The 22,048-nt window shown below is 34.0% G+C and overlaps 1 protein-coding gene across 1 annotated transcript in view; it reads left to right on the top strand.

The window, feature by feature from the left end:
- The window catches only part of OPRM1 (opioid receptor mu 1), a 52,188-nt gene extending 36,947 nt beyond the window's left edge, over window positions 1-15,241 (top strand). Inside the window, exon 4 of the mRNA XM_074309482.1 lies at window positions 10,196-15,241. Coding sequence (XP_074165583.1) covers window positions 10,196-10,234 — 39 coding nt within the window. The 3' untranslated portion in view covers window positions 10,235-15,241. The remainder of the gene's footprint in view (window positions 1-10,195) is intronic.
- The last annotated feature ends 6,807 nt before the right edge of the window (window positions 15,242-22,048 follow it).

Here is a 22,048-nt window from a genome sequence, read left to right as displayed (position 1 = left end):
GCCAAAATTGTAGGAACAGGATGCTGCTACTGCACCATTGCACCTATAAATTTGCTACAAAGATGTATTAATTCCACTTCATGTTAATGATATTAACCAATTCTTAAGAAAATAGAACTTTTGCTCCCAAAAGAATATGCAGAATAATCACTTCTCATCCTTTTGGCTAAAGATCAAGTATGCAAAATAGACTGTTGACCTGAAAAAAATGAGTGAAATGGAAAGTCTGTTTGTGTGTGTAGGTGTGTGTCTGTGTCTGTGTCTGTGTGTCTGGCTGTGTGTTTGTGTGTCTGTGTATTAATGTATATGTTTCGACTTCTATTTCAAAATTAGAAGCTGGGGTGGTAGAGGTGGATTGTTTCAAGATATCTCCTATTTTACTTTTTCATATCCTTTTACCTACTCCTTCAATCTACTTCCTTTTTTCAGCTCTCTTCTTTTCCAGTTTCCACTGAACCATTCAAAGTAAATGCAGTATTTCAGGAAATGGAAAAGGAAAGGGAAAACCCAATACACTACAGAAATTGTCAACCTAGGACACACACACACACACACACACACATATATATGTATATATATACACACATATAAGTACATGCACATATGCACATATATGTCACTATATAATAATAATACAATCATAACAAATACAGCATCTAAATACATGTAATACTTTATCACATGTATATATACATATACATCTATGATATATATACTCATCTTGATATAATTAGCTTCCTTTTAAGTCCTATATATTTAATTTCATATTTATTACTATTAAAAAGTATTCCTAGGCTTCTCCAGATATCCCTTATAATAAAGGATTATTATAGAATGCATTTTGTTTGATTAAGCAGTTAGATAGTACTATAGATAAGGCACAGAACTTGGAATCTAGGGAAACCTGAATTCAAATCTCCCCTCAGACACTCACTAGCTATTGTGACCCTGAATAAGCCATTTGATCCCTTACTGATTCAGTTTCCACATCAGTAAAATGAGTTTGATAATAATCTCTATCTCACAGGATGATTGTGTGGACTGTTGAAATATTATTTGTAAAGTAGTTTGCAAACTTTAAGGTGCTTATATAAAGGTTTGCTACTACTATTATTGCTACTACTACTACAAATTTAAGCTGAATTATTTTATCCCACTTAAGTGGCCTAAAAATCATACATTACAAGTATCAGTGTAATCCATATTCTGCTCTTTCCCTTCCCTCCTAAGCACAAGCTCTCTCTATAGAGAGAATAAGCTCTTTGGTGCAGTGTAGGACTTCAGCATTAGGATCTCTTCACATTCAAATTCCAGTTCCAATTCCCATTCTGTTCTGCAGGTCATATGGCCTGCTACAGAAGCATTATCTTGGCTCCCAGCAGCAAATAGGTCTCCTTATGCTGACAATGACCTTGATGTGCTTCTCTGAACTGAAACATTAATACTGCTGTAGTTCCAACACAGTGCAGATAAAGGGAGGAAATGAGCTAATTGGAAAAGTTTAGTTTGAGGTAACTAAAAGGTCTGCCTTTTAAAAATTCAATTATGACTTATCTTCATCATTATCTCTTTGTAGTTATAGCAGTGTCAGATACCAGTGAAAATACATTAGTCCAAGAATTGGCTGCCTTCCCAAACTGTCCATCTGGGAAAGTCAGACAAGGGAGAAAGGCCACCAGGAAGAGAGAGAGAGAAATGCAACAACATTTGCAAATTCAGAAAAACCCAAAGTTACTTCCTCTAATCTGTACTGAAGTATCATCAATTCATAATACCAGCACAGTTATATACAGACATTTATTTGGAACAATTCTCAGAAGCTTAAATAACAGTTGAAGCTACACAGCAAAAGAATATACTGCATAGGTAAAATTAAGGTCCTTAAATCAGTGTTTGGACAATACAGGGGTGTAATTCTGTTACATTCAAAAATAAACAAAAACAAGCAGCCAAATCAGATGATGTAATCCTCAGAATGGAATTCGGAAACATGAATGCATGTGGATGTGTAGCAATGAACCTAAATATGTCATATAGAACAAGAATATAATAATGGAGTTGTTCAAAGGCTACTGAGAATGTGTACTAGACATCTAGATTCTGAAACAAGGGACCTGCATCTATCATCTAGCTATGTGACCTTGGGGAAATAATTTCATTTCTTTGGGACTGTCTCATCTATAAAATGATATAATTAGGCTAGATGATCCTTAAGTTTCCTTTTAGCTCTAAATCCCATAACTTTCCCCTACTACCTTCTATAATCTAAATAATCCACTGACTTGTTTCTTTCTTCTGTCTTATACATCCCAAGGAGTTCATCATCTGAGTTTAGACTTTTCAAAGTCTTGATATTCCTCTTAGACTGTGAATCCACAGAGCTGGTCAACATACTCTAATAAGCACATGCCCCAGGCTGACAACATAGTGAACAGATTGTCTCATAGTTTTTCCATGCTGTCTCATTTTGGTGCATTATAGAATTTCCTATTTCCTATCAGCAAATGCTGATTCATGAACAGCTTATTATCTTTATGATCTTTAGATCTTTATTAGATGTACTTGCCCATTATTCCCCATATGGTATTTGTGCAACTGATTTTTTCCCATAAAATATTACACCTCACTTGCCCTTTAGTGAACTTTATTCTCTTCGTGAATACTTCTCCCATTCACTGCAAATATTCTAAATTCTAATTCCTCCCTTTGGCCATAATTCTTGCTTCCCTGACACCTCCTGGTTAGCCTCCACAGTCTGATTTCTTATTGAATATATTTTAGTGCTATCATATGGTGGATTCATGAAAACATTAAACACAACTCAAGGAAAATAATTGGTCCTTGTGAAGCCCCATTTGATTTCTGAGGTTCCACCATAGAAACAAGGATCTGTGAGTGACAAGGATAAACAAAGAACTAAGAGCTAGAACTGCTAGGTAGTGCACAGGATAAAGTTCTAAGTCTGGAATCAGGAAGACCTGAGTTCAAATCTACCACTTACTAGCTGTGTGACCCTGGGCAGGTCACTAAACCTGTTTGCCTCAATTTCCTCAACTATAAAATGAATGGGAGAAGAAAAAGGCAAACCTTCCAGTATCTTTGAGAAGGAGATCCCAAATGGGGGTCACAAAGAGTCAGACACAGATGAAAAAATTGTGGAAATAGCTAAGACTATGAAAGACTACTGGATTAGCTGTTTTGACTGAAATGGATTACTCTTTTGAGTCAGATTCTTGATCTTTAGCTACATTTTCTCACTGAATTCACTAGCTATATGAATAGATGGATCATTTTGTTGTTGTTAAGCAAAAAGTTAGAACCAAGTACTGGACAGAATTAGAACATATATCCATTATATAGGCCAGTTCTCCCTCCTAATAAGCAGAATGAGTTTGAAAAGAAACTTCAGCCCTCTGTAGCCAAGTTTTCCTCAACTGTAAAATAAAAGAATTAGATTAGGTCAGGAGTTCTTGTCATTTTTTAGGTCATGGATTCCTTTAGAAGTCTTTGGAATCCTCTTCAGTATCATAATTCTTAATACATAAAAGAAAATACATTAAGATTAAAAAGGAAGGGGGCAGCTAGGTGGCGCAGTGGATAGAGCCTTGAATTCAGGAGGACCCGAGTTCAAATCTTGTCTCAGACACTTAACACTTCCTAGCTGTGTGACCCTGGGCAAGTCACTTAACACCAGCCTCAAAAAAAAAAAAAAAAAAATTAAAAAGGAAATTATTTTGAAACTCAATTATCAGAATATTTTTGAAGAAAGTTTACAAACCTAAATTAAAAACTCCTGCCTATAATGTATCATCTCCTGTCAAACTTTAATCTCACATTCTATAATATTTGATTTCTAAGTACATGAATTGATCAACAAGAAAGAAAGAAAGAAATACTTATTAAGCAATTGCTGTTTCAGGTATTAGGTTGAGCATTTTCTAAATATTATTTAATTTTATCCTTCCAAAAATGCTGGGAAGTAGAAGCTATTATTATTATTCCCATTTTAAAGATAAGGAATCTGAGGGATACAGAGATTAAGTATTTTATCCCAGGATCACACAGCTACTAAGTGTTCAAAACAGGATCTGAATGCAAATCGTATTGAATTCTGTCTTAGTAGTGGATCTACTACTCAATGATCCAGATCAGAAGGAAAGCCTTGATCAAATTAAGATAAGGTACACCTGGCAATTAATATGTTATTAATTTTTTTACAAATTCATAAATCTTTTAAGTAAATAGATTTTTTTGTAATTTCAAATTCAGGAATACGATTTCAAAAGATAGAAAAGGCTCTCTGAATTAAAATTGACTCCTCCAACTTAGTTCTATCTTCAGTTAGGAAATGGCTTAAAACAGAGATCAATGTTTAATGTCTACTGGAGTATTCCCATATCCTGGTCTTTGCTTTAACTAGACATCTGCCAAGGGCTAAATGCTAAGGAAAAACATTTAAAGCCCATGAGAAAAGCCTTAAATGAGAATGCCTCACAAATTGCAGAGCTAGAATAAAATAACACACATTTGATCAGCAAGATCAAAATTTCCATCCCTTGATGTAAAACCATGGTAACAGCTTCTCTCTCTCTCTCTCTCTCTCTCTCTCTCTCTCTCTCTCTCTCTCTCTCTCTCTCTCTCTCTCTCTCTCTCTCTCTCTCTCTCTCTTCTATCCCTCTACCACTCTTCCTCTCCTTTCCCCTTTTCCCTCCATTCCTCCTTCTCTTTCCTTTTTTTCACTATCTTTCTGTTATTATAGTGTATTTATTTTAAAATAAATGATGAATAAATGAAGAACTGATTTATATTGGGTATATTCTCAATTTTTGTAACAAATAAAAACAGAATTTTTAAAAATTGCTTATGGGATCACATGACTTAGAACTAAATGGAAGCTTGGAGATCATTGACTACAAACTCTACTTTTCACTAATTAAAAAAAACAGGCTCAAAGAGCTGACAAGATTTATTTAATTAAAATGTTATGTGATAATTAGCTTTAAGATTAGTTTGGATTTAGTAAATTTTTGAACCTTAGAATCCAATTAAGGTCAATAAAATTTCAGTATAAGACTTATTTACACAAAGACCAGTTTTCAAAAGTCCTGGCTCATATTAAGTTTCACTAAAGAAAAGAAAAATAATATGGATATATGACTGAAGATGCTACATAGCCCAAAGTCCATTCACCACAAAGATTCATTAAAATGAGAATTCTGTTACTACTGTCAACTATTGGTCTTTGTTTAAAAAAAAAAAAAAAAACCTGCTCTCATATGCATTCATAGGTCTTATCAGTGGGTGAAATGTTCATTTACATAAATGGGGATTTCATACCTTTTAGGAATATTTGTAAAATAATTGGCATTTATGATCAAGATATAGGACCTAACTTAAATAAATTATTATTGGCAATAAATCTAGAAACAACTCTGAGAATAAATTATTTCTATCATATAAAATATGGAAATTTGAAGACAGTTTCTTTTTGGGGTGTAACATAGTGTAAAGATTGCATTAGTTACTTTAATTTTGTCCAGTCATCGCTATGTTTAATATGTGGTGAAAATATTAGTTATATGGATTATATAATAATTGACTGTTATTTATTCAAGGAGTTAGTTAACTGAGTTTTTATTGGCTAAAATTAAGATTTCACTTGGAATTTTATTTCATTGCTTTTCTTACTTCATCAAAAAGTAAGGTTTGGGAATTACTAACATTTACATTTTAACTGAGTTGAAAAATAAAATTAGAAAAACAACAATCCATTAGTCATCTTAATATTTTTATTTCATTTTCATTTAGCAAAACAACTAATAATATTGTAGATAAAATGATCTTTCATTTCTTTAACTTTTTGCCCAGTTTATTAGTATTATTATAAATAGAGAGTTAGTGTCAAACACCTAAATTCAAGTTCTATATATGACATACTGACTATGTGACCTTTGACAAACTACTTAATGGGTCAGTGTAACAGGAAATCTTCTGGGAGTATAAACTGCAGGAAAATTGTTGACTCACACTAAAGAAGGAGGAAATTATAGGCCTTAACCAAAAAAGAAAAAAATCTGTCCTGCCCTGCTGCCTGTCACATAAATGAGCTTAGAAATGAAGTCACTAATTGGTTATTTGTCTAAACAAATCAGCCAGGTTTAGTCCCAGCTATTAATCAGAGAAGTGTGTGTGTGTGTGTGTGTGTGTGTGTATAAATCAGTAAATGAACTCCAAGTTGTAAAAAATTTTAAAAAGGAAAAAAAATGAAGGGAATAAAAAACATAGATATGCATATAATTCTAAGGAAGATTTAACATTTTTAAAAATTGGAGCATAGTTTATGCTGTTATTTACAATTCCTAGTGTAATTCTCAATGTATAATAGGTCATTTAAAAATGCTTTTTGGTTGATTGATAACTCAGCTATATTCTTTCTTTTCTGCCTCATATCTAGCCATCAAAGATAAAAAAAAAAAAATGAGTCTTTGGGGAGGTTAATTTCCCTTTTTTCCTTTTTATTCCAATTCAATGATGTCTTGTTTCTTTCTCCAATCCCAAGCAGTACAAAGGCATTGTTTTTAGTAATTAATCTATGTGCTTTTATACCTCTTGGTCTCAATTGTCTTTAATATCATTAAATGGATTTGTAAGATACAGTTGATCAAGACTCCCCTCAAACACAAATATTAAGTTTCCAAACACTAGGTGGGCTACATAAAGAACCTCAGAAATATCTGACCAAAGTAGAAGTTAATTTTAAAAAAGGAATGTGAATAACAAAACTGAAAGAATTATTTTCTTTAATAATTTAAAATTTCATAGCTTCTACAAGCTCTGGAACAGGATACTGAAATAAAAGTTCATCATGAACATCCTTTTATTCACCAGTGAATTCAGCAGCTCTGTGATTGCTTTATATTCCTAATGGAAATAATGTGCATTTAACATGATATAATTATCTATTTAACCCAATTATGCTATTCTTATTCTTCCTCCTGCTCCCTTTTCCTTGTTCTCTGTCATGTTTCTTAAATTATTTCTTTGGTCAGAAATCTATTGTCATGATTAAATTTGAGCTAACCTAGACACAGGCTATGACTCTTAAAATGGTGTATTTTGTTTTTTGTTGTTTTTTTGTTTTGTTTTGTTTTGTTTTGTATTTTTGAGAGAGATAGAGCTATTTAATTCTTTCTGCATGAAACATTTACTGGGCCACAGATGGAAATTTGCAATGCTGGAAGTTTGTTCTTTAATCCTTTAAAAAACAAGTCATTGAGTTATCTCCTTGGGGCTTCAGAAGGCAATAGCCATTGTTAAAGACTACCTAATTTCACCATTCAAATAGTTATAACATAGTTTTAAAAAACCATCAACAACAAATTATTGAGATTAGCTTCATTAAGCAAGTCAGAACTGTCCTGGGATACTGCAGCTGGAAGGGACTTTGAAGATCATCCACTCCCACTACCTCATTTTACACATTAGGAAGATAAAGCCCAGAGGGTTATTCAAAAATATTTTATGATTTTGTTCAAAATGTAATTGCTGGGACAGATGGAGGATGGAGACTTTTCAAGTATTTGTTTCTCAAACAGCTTTTAAAATGTTATTTGTTAACCAGGGTAAAAACAATATGTGATTTTAGTTCAAAAACATTAAAAACAAAACATTGCTATGTAAAAGCTGCTTGATTTCAATAAACACTCCCTACAAAGTGACAACTGTATAACCATCCAACTTAAAAACACAAACAAAATTTACCTCCTCAGAGCTTAGATGACCCTTTGTTATATATTCCTATTTTTTCTGCTCTCCATTAATTTTTTTTGATCTTACACTCCAGTCAATAAGCATTTATTAAGCATTTACTGTGTGCCATGTACTGTGTAAATATAGTGATGGGGAATACAAAGAAAAATAAAGAACTGTGATTGCTTTCAAGGAACTCACAGTCTAAAGAGGAGAAGGGAGAGAGAACAATGTACAAATGAGATGTATGCAGGCAAAATTTGAGATAATTGATAATTAAATTGGGGATATTAATGAAAATCATATTATAATGAGAGATACACCATACCAAAAAATGTACCTACAGAATATACAGTGTCAATATAAGGTAATCTCAGAGTAAAGGCAAAAGCTTTTACTAAGTGGAGGATGAGAGACTTACAGTTCTTCCCCACCCCCATCAAACTACTACCTTGCTGGAAAAAAAAAAAACAACACATATTTATTTTGTTTGTACTTATGTGTGTTCATATTATCTCCCAAGAATGTAAGCTTCCTGAGAGTAGGCACTTTCATTTTTGCTTTCATGTTACAAATCTAATTCAGTGCCTGACATAGTGTTAGTGCTTAATTAATGTTTGCTTATTGATTAAATTATTGATAAGGTAACAGAGGATCAATTAGGTATGGTGGTGGATAAGAAGGAACTCCACATCTTCTGGCTCCCAGGAACGAAGGCTCCTCTTCTAGAGAAAAGTGACTAGAGATAGATTTGGTATATTCCTTCACAATTGGAATTTGTCTGATACCCTAAACTACCAGGTCCATCTGGCTGAGAGTTTTATTACTGTTGTTTTTGTCTTTATCATTATTATTTGGACATGAGCTAGAGCTTAATAACACAGGTTAAGTGGCAATACTATGTGTTCATTTGCTCCATTTTTTCTTTGTCTAAACAATTTGTCCCAAAAACTTACTTAATAAAGTCATTAGGAATCTAATACATATAGTATTCTAACAACCCAAATAAGACTTCACTGTCAGTAGTAAAGATTCATTCAAAGACATGGCTCTACTTCATAGACAATCATTCACTTCTTAGCAATAAAGCTCTCTCTTTATTCCACAATTATTTCTCACTAGAAGACAAATGTGAAAGTCAATATGGAATAGTGGATGAGGAAGACATACTAGCTAGGTCTCTGTGAACTAAGATAATTATCCTTTTGATGCCCCCCAGGCAATTCCTATAAACTATAATTTAATAGAAGAGTTGTCAACAAAAATACAACTTTCATGCCTATTTATTCCCAAACTTAAATGGTCTGTGTCAAACAGAAAATGAGGCTTCATTTGTAAATCAATATCTTAAAATATAAATGTTGTTAAACTCTGTCTCTCTTTATGAAGCTAACACAAATGCTGAAGAATAGATATGAGATGATGTAACTTTAGGGCCTTAAAGTTTGTCACTTTTTGTTTTTAGTGAAGAAAAAAAAGAGGTTTGGTTTGGCTCCTTTGAGATGATCTATATACAATTGATATTTTATGGAGAACTCAGAAGTCAACACATGCTAATGATTCTAAAGACCTACATTTTTCTTTTTGGAGAGTGGGTCAATAAATTCAGTGGCCACTCATAAACCCAATTCCACTGTTGATCAATACAGCAGCTTCAATCTGCTCCTTTTCTGATCTTGGTTGGTTCACCCCTGCCTAGGCAACTCCTTAATCCCAACATCTTACCATATTGGTGGTAAACAATGCAGATACCCAAATAACTTTAGCCTCTTGTAGCTAAAAATTCTGGAATTCAAGAGATCTATCAGCTTCAACCTCCCTAGTAGCAGGGATTACACATATGCATCCATCATGGCCTTATATATTTATCAAAATGAATTGTATTGATCTTTTATTTTTATACAAGCTACGTTTCCCAGATTTGCCCTCCTTAATGGAGGTAATGATGGTAATATATAATATTAATTGTCATATACATAAAATAATATATAGAACTTTGCTTTGAAAAATTTTTTACGTAATTTTCCCTTATTTAATTTGATACAACAGACCTGTAAGTGCGTGAGTCTTTATTTTACAAATGAGAGTGAGACAGATTAAATGATTTGTCCAGGGACACACAAAATAGTAAATGTCTGAGGAAAAATTGTGTTGAAGGTACAATTTGGAAGCATTGACTTCAAGTTTGGTACTCTATGAGATGATCTTATATATATCAAAGAATAAAAAAGAGAGGGAAGATAGTTCAATAAAACAAACTAATGTATCCAAAAAGTTTGCCATCATGTTGAGTGTTTTACCTTCCCATGGGCCCATGAAGAGGAGGTTTTTCATATATCTTTTTTTGTGTGGTTCACATCATGGTATCAATAACAAGAGTTTGCATTTCTTCTGCTATTATTCAAAAAGAAGTTGTTCACAATATCTTCAATTTCTTTCTTTTCAGCTAGAAAACTTGGAAGCTGAAACTGCTCCACTGCCATAACAAGGTCTCCTGCTCAAGGTCAAAGCAAATGGACACCAGCACCACTGTCTGAGCAGGTTGCATTGAGAATATGTAGAAGGGACTGGTGTCTGGAAGGGAAATGTCTGCTTCCTGAGGTTTCAGATTTTCTTGTTCCTCTCTGACAAGTCTTCTTTATACATCTGAAGGGTATTTAACCTGTGGCAAGCAATTAAAAGGAAGGGGACAGGCTCTTTAGCCTTGTAGGAAAGTATACATAGTCATGAAGATTAGACCCACTAGGGCTAAACCATGCTGTGGTATGTGAATTATGGTCAACTCAACAAATTATCCTAATGCCTGTATATAGTCCTCAATTTTCATATAAATATATATAACCACATCAGTGAAAATGCCATTCATTAGTGTATCTACCACAGTAACGTGTATGGTGAAAGCTACCTCTGAGCATCAAAGTACCTTTTTATAGAAAGGCCAAATCTTATTAATGTTTGATGAACAAAAACATATATATGTATACACATACATACATAAACACATGTATGTATGTCTTTGATACTGACTAAAAATGAGCTTTTAGTTAGAGCCAGGCTTTTTGTTTGTTTTGGATTTTTTGGTCTATTATTTTATTGTTGTTTACCCTCACTGGATTCTCCCATCAAAGCATAGCTGTATGATTGCACCAGAAGGAGAGGAGCACACAACTGGCAATCTGGAAAAGGACAATGTGTCAGCAGCAGAAAGGTAAATTCTCGGGTGCATTCAAAGCACTCATCTTTTTCATAAGAGCCATAATGAGTATTTTTCCACTCTTACCCTTATGGCAATTTTGCTTCCCAATTGTGCAATCATCTGTCTCCCGTGCAAGTATACTCAAAAGGCCTATCATCAAACTTATCACTTCGTCTGTGAATGTAACCAACCATTACAGTGCATTCTTCTCAGCATTGTTTTCCAAATTGTCTCCTGCATATATTATTTTCTTTTTTTTTTACTCAACTCAGAACATTTATGCCTTTTTTCTGTCAGTGTTATAAAATGACAATGATTCTCTTAACTGTGCATTGGTTGCCAGAGCACTTTATATTTTTCAAAGTGAGTATTGATCAACTAGGATAGGATACAAGATGCAAAATTCTGCTAATCCCAGAGACAATCAGTGATCATTTGGTCACATCTGTGTAGGTACCAAATGTGGAACAGTGATTGCAGTAGGGCTAAAAATATCTGGTAACCAGAGACATTGCCATGAAGGCTATGCCCTGTAAAATAGTGTAATGTTTTAGTTTCCTTTATCTTTGGTGTGTTTTGTGTCTCACTTTAGGAAAAAAAATCATTATGTACATAGAAACCTCCCAAAAATATTGCCTTCTTAGACTCTTACATAGCACAAGTCCAAGTGGAAGTTTGGAAATTGCCCATTTCATTCCTTCTATGTAGAATCCAGATCAGATCATTCTTGCCAAAAGATAATCCACATTGGAGCCTTCGTCGACATTGATCAAGTGGACCAGATAAATGTTAGCTATATGTGAAGACAGAGCCTGAGGGAACAATGCTGGCTGGCTTCCCTAGAGAAAATGTTCAGCATGAAGTCCAGGTCTTTAAGTCATTGTCCCTGACTGGAGATTGTCAACAACCTGGACCAAAGCTTCCCTGAGACTGCCAAAAGTAGTATCTTTAATTGAATGTGATTGTCTAACAAGACTTATCCACAAATTTGGAATCTAGACTACTGGTTTCATGAAGACAATGGTGGCGAATTTGATGGTATATCCGGTTGGATACTTGTGCACATTCATGTCCATAGATTATGGAAGCGTATACTAGTAAGGAAAATCAAGTCTAGATGTGTGCCTTAATGATTCCTTCTGACAAGAATTCTCCTATTGCCACTTTTGCTTCAAGTTTAACTTACATGGAGCAAGATCAATGGCCTATCATCTCTCAACCTGTCTATTCTGGGATAAATGTGCATTCTTTTGAGGATTTTTATTTTTAATATCAGAATAATTCAAAGGCTATTTTTAAACAAAGAATGAGAAATATATATGTATATATGTATGCATGTATAGATACATATATACATACATATATATACACATATATATTGCAAGTAAGCAACTTTTTTTGGAGCAACCAATAAAGTGACTAATTTTCCTGAACTATATTGATCTCAATGCTTCAAGGACTTAGAATTTTACTAATACAATTATTCCCTCTACTGATATAGATTGTGATCTTTCTTTATTGAGGAAATGTCCTTGAGTTATCAGTGTGTCAGAAAATTGACTTTATTCTTAATATATTTAAGTCTCTATAGATTATGCAAGGTTAAGGACACCAGAAAGACAACCTAAGCTGAACAATATAATAGGATTTTTAAAATTCTTATTCATGATGTGGTGTGATGCTTAATGAATTGATGTTTCTAAAGAAAATACATCAATTTGTCTTTGTTCTTACTTCACAGTCAACCTATTGAATTACTTCTCTATTCAAAATGGTCACAATAGAAAATGGCCAAGAGCAAATTTTGACTTCAAAATCAAAGCATCTAGAAATTTAGTTTGGAACCAGGAGTTGAGAGGAAGAAGGTGCATTTTATTGTTTACTCTCACTCAGGCTCTACCACAACTTTGTCCCTGTTACTGTTCTCTTACCCAACATCACTGATTATACCAAGGCAAAAAATCTTGGAGACTATACCATTCTCCCAAGACTAAGTTCCCCAAAGAGGACCTTGTTTAGCTCCTATTCTCGACTCTTTATAAGAATAAGTAACATTTGGCTTTCCATAATTGCCTACTTCTGCCATGCAGAGAGGGATACAGAAATATCAAGAGTAGGGAAACTTCCTATATCTACTAGAATTCCTGATGCAAATAATAAAATCACAGAATTTGAGAAATGAAAGGAATTTCAGGAGCTATCAAGTTCAACCCATACATGAAAGGAATCCCCATTGTAACATATCTGACAATTGGTCATGCACTCACTGCTTGAAGACCTCCAGAGGACAGTAACTTGCCAATCCTTTCCATTTTGGGGGCAGATCTAATTTTTAGGAAGTTTTTGCTTTTCATCAAGCTTAATCAACCTCTGTATACCTTCCAAATACTCCTCCAGATTCTATCTTCTGTGGACAAAAATAATGAATCTAATCCATTTTCTATATGATAGTTGTCAAATAGTTGATGATTTGTTAATTTGTCATGTCTCTCTAAGTCTTCTCTTCTCCAAACTTAATATTTTAAGTTTCTTCCATTGATCCCCATGTAAGATATTGAGGCTCTTCACCATTCTTTGTTGCTCTCTTTTAGACACTTTTAAATGTTTTAATGTCCTTCTTAAACAATGGAACCCCTAAAAAATACAATATTCCAGGTGAGATTTGATGAAAGCAGAGTACAGTAGGACTATACTTTCCTATTCCTGCAAGATATTCCTCACTTAATGAAACTTAAATCAACATTAGCTTCTTTTGCTGTGAGTTCACACTGCCAACTATATTAAGCTTTCAGTTCATTAAAATAATCACATCTTTTCTTTCAAACAACTTCCATCTAACCATGTCTGCTCATCTCATAATTATGAAATTACTTTTTTGTACTCAAATGCAAGACTTTACATATATTTCTATTAAATTTCATTGTATATTCATTTCATTCCTCTAAACTGTCAGGATTCTTTTGGATCATGATCCTGACATTCAGTATTTATTCCTCTCAGTTTTGTGTTGTCTTTAAATCTTATGAGTATACCATCTATGCTTTGATTCAAGTCTTTGATAAAACTATGGAGCAGCAAAGGGCTAATCACAGATTCCTAGATTATTATAATGCAGGCCTCCTACTATGTTGATATCGTCATTAAAAATGATTCTTTAAATCCAGCCACCCATAAAGTTCTGAATCCAACTGATCACATTATTATCTAATCCATTACCTCTTCATCTTCTCCCTAAAAATGACATGAGATACTTTATCAAAAACTTTGCTCCCAGAACTGTCAAAGATTAAAAGTTAGGAATTTCCAGTTCACCAAGTGCAGACTACCAATTTCAGGGAGCCCTTTTGAAGAGACTAAAAAGCATTTGCTTCTATTGCTTCTGTTGAATTAGCAAAAAATAGTGAAGCCTGTCATTTCTAAGTTTAACAATGGCATTATCTAAAGCAAAAAACAGAGCTTTTGATATTGGGGTTGCTCAAAATACTTATAAAAATGGAAAGTTGACAAGTGGTCATATTAGAATTGAAGTATGCTCTCCTAAGAAACATCTATGAATTGAACCTGTTTTTAAAAGCAAATTAATTCATTTCCATAGCCTGAATTTTGACAGTAACATTTTTCTCTATTCATAGATTCTAGTATTCACAAGGTACTCAGTTAAGGCTATAGAAAAAGGACAAACAAAATTCCATTTTCAGAGTTCTCACATTAGGCATCAAAAAACCAGAATTTTGGCATAACCTAAATCTGCTTCCACAGATAACAATGACCCTGCAGCATTTAGCTAAGAAGACTAAAGATTGGGAAGAAAGTTTCCTTCTAGTTAAAACTTAGGTGATGATTCCCCAGGGTCTTTGGGGTATTAGGTGGGCTACTTTATTCATTTCTAACTGCAAGGATTCATATTTTGCCAGTGTTTGTTTAACCATGCTTATCTTAAGAGCTTTAGAGGAAAGTAATGTAATGAATAGAGATGGCCCTGAGTCAGGAATACCTGACTTCTACCTTGAACACAACCTCTGTGCTCTAGGAAATTCTCTAAAAATTATAATTCTCTAAAAATATATTGAATTATATCATCATCAGAGGATGTATCCTCTACTGATAAAATCACAGTTCTATTCTTTTTTCTCAAAGAATACAGATATTTTGTTAACAAAGGCTTTCCCTATATGCATTTGTAAAATAATCCACTGTAGAGCCTTCCCAACTACACTTATATATCTAGCCTGTCTCAAGGGATTACACAAGTAGACATGTCCCAAATATCCAGGTCAAAGTATACCCAAAGTCCAGGCTTTCTTTTAAGTTTAGGCTCCTGTACATAGTTCATTCAATATTATCCTAATCCTGACCCTGAACAGTCAAGCAAGAAAGAAAGAAAGAAAGAAAGAAAGAAAGAAAGAAAGAAAGAAAGAAAGAAAGAAAGAAAGAAAGAAAGAAAGAAAGAAAGAAAGAAAGAAAGAAAGAAAGAAAGAAGGAAGGAAGGAAGGAAGGAAGGAAGGAAGGAAGGAAGGAAGGAAGGAAGGAAGGAAGGAAGGAAGGAAGGAAGGAAGGAAGGAAGGAAGAAGGAAGAAAGAAAGAAAGAAAGAAAGAAAGAAAGAAAGAAAGAAAGAAAGAAAGAAAGAAAGAAAGAAAGAAAGAAAGAAAGAAAGAAAGAAAGAAAGAAAGAAAGAAAGAAAGAAAGAAAGAAAGAAAGAAAGAAAGAAAGAAAGAAAGAAAGAAAGAAAGAAAGAAAGAAAGAAAGAAAGAAAGAAAAGAAAGAAAGAAAAGGAAAATATGAGTCATATGAATTTGATAATAATGGGTGAGAAAGTTCCAAGAGAAAGAATGTGTGTGTATGATTCTGCATGTGTTTGTTTGATGAAGTTTATGCTATAGTCCTCATCCACCAACAAAGCACAAGGGAATGAGATCTATGAGAAGTGGCCTTGATGGGCAGGAAAAAATCAGCAATGACTTAACACTTCCAGTCAAACCTCAGAGTAGGAGGGGAGTGGAGGCAAGTTATATTTGTTCACCATCATTTGCAGAATTCCATTCCCAATTCAGGGCTGTCTTTCCCTGGTTTCATTTTGGGGATAGCCTTCCAGACTGTGAGATCTTTCATGTTTTGCTTCCCATTACAACATTTATATCTTGAATAAGTTGTTGCGATAAAGGACAATCAAGTTCAGGCTACTGTAAGGATACCTAATGAGATAGAAGACCCTCTCCCATCCAGAACAAGATTATAGCTACAGTCTTGACCAGGACTAATAGTTAAAGGTGAAGATGTAAACATCATTGGATTCTGTAGAGCAATCAGCAGTTGAGTCTTCTGTTTCCCCCCCAAAAAAAAAAAAAAAGTTTAGAAGACTGTTATTTCCATAAATTTTCTTTTATAAAGACTAAGGGATTTGATTTAGCATTTTATGATTTTCCTAGTAAAATATCACATATGACTTTTCTTTCTTTTTTTAACCTTGCTGCAGCAGCATGGTATAGTAGAAAGATTCCTAGATGTAAAGTCAGTTTGAATCATCCCACTTCTCCTGCCTAGAACACTCCTTCAAAACAAGTGTCACTGTCCTAAACTGACATAAACTCACAGAACCACTGAGATCTTCAATGGCAGCTTTTGGTCATTTTCCTAGCCTCAAACAGAGAATTGCAAACAGTCTACCTTGGTTTGACTGTAGAGATCTAACCAGAGAGCTCAAGCTGCTATATTTTTAATGATTATATAAAAGAGAATTTACACTGATCAGGTTATTCTCATTACTTCTTGGCTCCCTACTAGGTGGAAAAACTGATTCAAATCACCACCTATCTGTGTGCTTCCTCATGTTTCACTGCAGGATTCCATTCAGAAAGCAGGAAAGCAACAATGGCCTCCCACGTTTCTCTTTTGGTGCAATGTATAGGCTCGTTAAATCTGCCTACCTAGAGCACGGACAGGATTATAACAGTAGTGACTAGTCAATCTTTTTGTAGTATCAGTGGCAATTTAAACTTTTTTCAAAGAAAATTGATTGGTCTATGGAATCTGCAGGGACTCATGGGAGCCAAAAGATATGGTACCTAACCTATTCTACTTTCCATTTTGACTAATGTGTTTATTTACAAGAGATAACATAAAATCAAATTATTTCTAGAGTTTTGTAAACTTAATGTTTGCAAACAGATAAATATGTTAAATATTCTCTTGTTTTGCTTATAACTTATGAATGTTATCTATGATATCCAATAGGACTAGGGGGAAAAACAGCATAACAGTATATACATTCCGGTATTTTGTTTTATTTTATGTTACTAGAAGGAATCTATTTACAGAGAAATATAAGCATCTAAATTGTTTCCTATTTTCTCTTCATTATGAAATCCTTATTTTTGGAGAAAGATGGAAAGGCTAAATCTTTTTACAATGAAGACTACCCCCAATAAAATCTCTCAATAATCAGATTCCCAAAATCAAGTCAACATTCTCTCTCTCTCTCTCTCTCTCTCTCTCTCTCTCTCTCTCTCTCTCTCTCTCTCTCTCTCTCTCTCTCTCTCCCCCCTCTTTCCTTCCCCCACTCCCCAGCGGAATGGGGGAAGACAATCAGGATTAAATGACTTGCTCAGAATCATACAGGTAATAAGTGTCTGAAGCTGTATTTGAATTCATGTTTTCCTTGATTTTAAGGCCAATGCTCTATTTATTGTGTCATCTAGTTGCCGTATCCTATTTATTTCAAATGATATCCTGTTTACTACAAAATTCCACTATGACAAAATATATTGAATAGTCCATAAACATTCATGGGAGCCGCCCTCTACTACTGAACCTGAATGTTAGGCATCTCTTATGCACTTCCACTGACTCTTGAATTTGACTGTTTCTATAACTAGTATTCTTCATGAAAAATAAATTACTTCTCTAAAAGGAAAAGAAGACCAGCAGAATTCTCCACCAGAAAAAGCACTGGATTTGGAGTAGTGTTTTTGAGTGAGAGGCGATGAAGTCAAGGCTACTTGGATTCAAAACTGTCCTCAGACCTTTACTAGTTAGTTACATGACTTTAGGTGGATCATATAACTTTTCCCAGCCTCACTTTCCTGATCTGCAAAGTGAAGGTAAGAATAGAACCTACTTCATAGGTTTATTGTGAAGATAAAATGAGGTATTTTATGTAAAGTGCTTTGCAAAAATCAAGGCATCATTAAATGTTATTATGATTAATTTAGACACTACTATATACCATCATTGGGACCTAGGTGGACCAGTGAAAGTGAAGAATACTAATCTTCCTGAGTTCAAATATAGCCTCAGACATTTAGTAGTTGTGTGATCCTGAGCAAGTTATTTAACCTGTTTGCTTCAGTTTCCTCATCTGAAAATCAGCTAGAAAAGGAAATGGCAAACTATTTCAGTATCTTTACCAAGAAAACTCCTGATATAGTCACAAAAAGTGACTCCACTAAAATTTATTACCTATGTAATTTTGCACCAGTCATTCATTCTGCCTAACTATTCTTTCTTCACCTATCAAATGAAGGGGTTGGACTAGATTTTGTTCAGGGTCTCTACCTTCTCTAAATGAATTCTATGAAATATCCTGCAGTGGTATTGTTATGCTCTTGCTTTCTACCTAATTACAAAGAAAAAATAAAACCACTGAAAAATCAGTTCATCTTTTAGTATCAATCAGGAAGATGCCTCTGCTCCATAGTTTGATTTGACTTTTCTTTGCAGAAATGTTGTGTTGTTGAACAATTACCAGCAAAAATAGGAAAGATGATATATTATGTTCCATTTGGGAATAGAAATAGGGAAGAAATTAAAGCAAATGAAAATTTCCCAGATTAACCTAGATACACACTCATAAACATACACATGCACACACACATATGCAAGCATACATGTACACAATGACAGGCTAGTTGGTGCAATGGACAGAATGCATGCTGGAGTCAGGAAGACCTGACTTCAAATCCAACCATAGACTCTACTTAATGTGTGGTATTGGACAAATCACCTCTCTTGATCCCATCTACAAAATGGCTATAATTATATTATAATTATAATATTATGCTTTTGCATTGCTATGATGATCAGATAAGGTTATAACTATAAAGTGCTTTGAAAACCTTGAATGTTAGCTAATAAGATTCTGTCTAGCAAATTAAAAAGGTTTCTTCTGTTTTATACTCCCACAAGCTGTTGGGTTTCAGTTATATAACACTAACAGCGTTAGTTAAACATTATCTAAAGATATGCACCAACTTGACTGAATTCATTTTTTTTAAAAGCCATAGGAGTTTTTTACAAGATGGCAAGTACCAGTTTGATTGAATTTCACTTTTTTAACCAATTATAAGTGAAACAGGACTTGGCAGTTATCTAGTTTAATTTGATTTATGCTGAACAGGCAAATATGAAAATTCAGGTCAATCTCTAATACCCCCCCCAAAAAAAAAACTGCATCTTGAGACTTTGACATAATATTCTTTTGGTTGAGTTGTCAACATCAAAGGATGCAATAGAAATATGCCTGAATATGGAGTCAGAGGACATGAATTCAAAACTCAGTTCTTTCCATATGGTGATTTTGAGCAAATCAATGTCCTTCTCTAGGCATTAATTTCTTCCTCAGAAAGATGATATTGTTGGACCAGGTTATTAGTCATTGAGGCTCTGAATTTCCTTTTATTTCCAAATCACTCGTGCTACAGTTTAAATCTATCTGAAATTCTAGGGGTCATTGACCACCACCCCTTTTCGTACAGATGAAGAAATTGAAGCCCAGAGAAGTGAACTTGCTTGCCTAAGTTTACACAATGAGCCACTGAGTGAGAATTTCACTGGAGGATTTCTGACTCTTTATCCCATTCCTTCACCTATACAATTATATATGTTGCTTTTAGTTAATTTTTAAAAACACATCTCCATTTGTCCTATAGACATAAAGCCACAGAATAAAAAAAACAGAAATCTAGTAACACTCTCATCTGTTTATTTTTGATGGATATGTCCGATTAGAGTTCAATTAACTTAAGATATGTCTCTAGAGCATACTTTTTCTGCTTCCGTCCACTTTTTTTTTTTTTACCTGAAGCAATGAATTATTCTCTCACAAGGAATCACAGAGTAATCAGACATCTAGGACAGTGGAGTACAATCTATATTTAATTATTCCCATCACAGCAAACACCAGGACTGATGTAGCACCATGTAAATCAATATATGATCACCCAATAAATACGGTCCAGGGAAGGATGCAATAAATTCTCTCCAAATGGCTGAGCCAGCCAGATCTATTATAAACCCGATATCCCTCTTGCCTTGGCAGTGCATTTCCTAGGACATTCACTCAATGAAACAATTTTTAGAAAATGAAACTAGCAGATGAATAGATACTTTACAGCTTTCATTTTGTTGCTCAGAGAAAATGAAACCCATTTTTGTGTACAAACTCTTTTAAAAGAAAAATTAAAATTCTCTCTCACTGCCCATAGAAAATGCACAAAGTTAAATTGTAGGTTGCCCTGGATATCTATTCCTGCTCTAAATATGTGCTTTGAGTTAGAGTTGGAAGGAACCTAGGAAGAGCCATTTAGTCCAACACTTTCCTTTAAAAGATGAGGAAACTGAGGCCCAAAACAGTGAAACACAATAAATGGATGAGATAAATATAGGGTTCTAAACAAATAAGTAGGTGTTCTTTTTTCATAAGGTGATTTTTTTTCCTCTCCCAAATGAATGAAAAGCAATTTATTTTTTGTGGGTGTCCCATCCCCAAAGTGAATTTAATATTCAAATGGTCAATAACTCCTTGATGAGTAATCACTCTGAGTAGTTGCAAGAAAAGTTGGGGAAGATCATGAGTTTAATAAGTTCAATAGGTTAAAGGAAGTAGCTTGAGGATAATTTAGCTCGGATATTTTAAATATGGACTTGGTGAAATTACTTTTGTCCTGCTGAGCCTATACATTCCTGACAACAAAATTATCTCCTAACCTAAGCTCTGACTTTAAATTGAATCTTTCAACTATAGTTGACTGAAACATTGTTCATTTGAAATAACTGATTTCTTCCCTGGAAGAAACACAGACTCTTTACCAACTTGAGTTCTGACTAAAACTGACTAAAAGTTCTAAACAGCAAGGATCTCAGAACATCTTTCCAGCCTAGCATGATAGACCTGTTACTGTTAGAGAGAAATCTTTCCAACCGAGCATTAAAGATATTATTAAGTAGCAACTATGGAAACATCATGAAAAAAACTGGTTGAGTGCCAGTGTTTTTAAATTCTTATGTCCCATCCAAGGAAAACAATACCAAATCTTTTCAAAAGAAAAAAGAAAAATCATAGTGAAATTTGGGCACAAATTATTTTCTTAAATACTCAAAAAGGAAAGAAGAAGAAGGAGGATAAAGAGAAAGAGGAGGAGGAAGAGATTTTTTAAATTGTCATAGGAAAAATCCAGATTTGTTTGGTTTTTGTTTTGTTTTGTTTTGTTTTATCTGGTGGATAGAATACTGAGCTTGAGATTCAAATCCTGTCTGATATTAGTTGCATCACTTAATAAGCTCTATAAGTCTTGATTTTCTCAATTATAAAATTCAGAAGATGAACTAGATAACTTCTAATGTCTTTTCCAATTTTTAATCTAAGATCGATATTATGCTCCTAGAAATCAAAGGCTTGACTCTAATTTTTGCTTCTGCTACAACCTGGCCATATGGCCCTAGACAAATCACTTAATCTGCCAAGACATACTTTTCTAGTCTTAGAAAAGTAACTACTCTGCCTTGGTGGAAGTAATTTCCACAAGGAAAGTTTTCTATATCAATGAAACCAGAAGTCAAACCAAAAGAAAAATATGTTTTCCAGAGGCATTTCTGAAATTGTTCTAGAGGCATGTGTATGAAATACTTGTAGAATTTGGGTTATGCAATATGAGGAAAAAAACTTGGAAATGAACATGGTTCCTTTCATTTATGGTTTGGGGAATAATGTGTGCATTTTTATCAGTCTGTCCATCCCACCCTACAGTGTCTTCTGAATTGTTCAGAGATGTATATCCGTGCTTGCTATGATGACCAACCCCTGTAAATTGTCATTCTCACAGTTTATC

Source organism: Sminthopsis crassicaudata, chromosome 4, assembly GCF_048593235.1.
Source record: "Sminthopsis crassicaudata isolate SCR6 chromosome 4, ASM4859323v1, whole genome shotgun sequence".
NCBI classification, from domain to species: domain Eukaryota; kingdom Metazoa; phylum Chordata; class Mammalia; order Dasyuromorphia; family Dasyuridae; genus Sminthopsis; species Sminthopsis crassicaudata.
The sequence above is the reverse complement of the archived record's forward strand: the minus strand, read 5'-3'. Positions and strand labels throughout refer to the sequence as shown.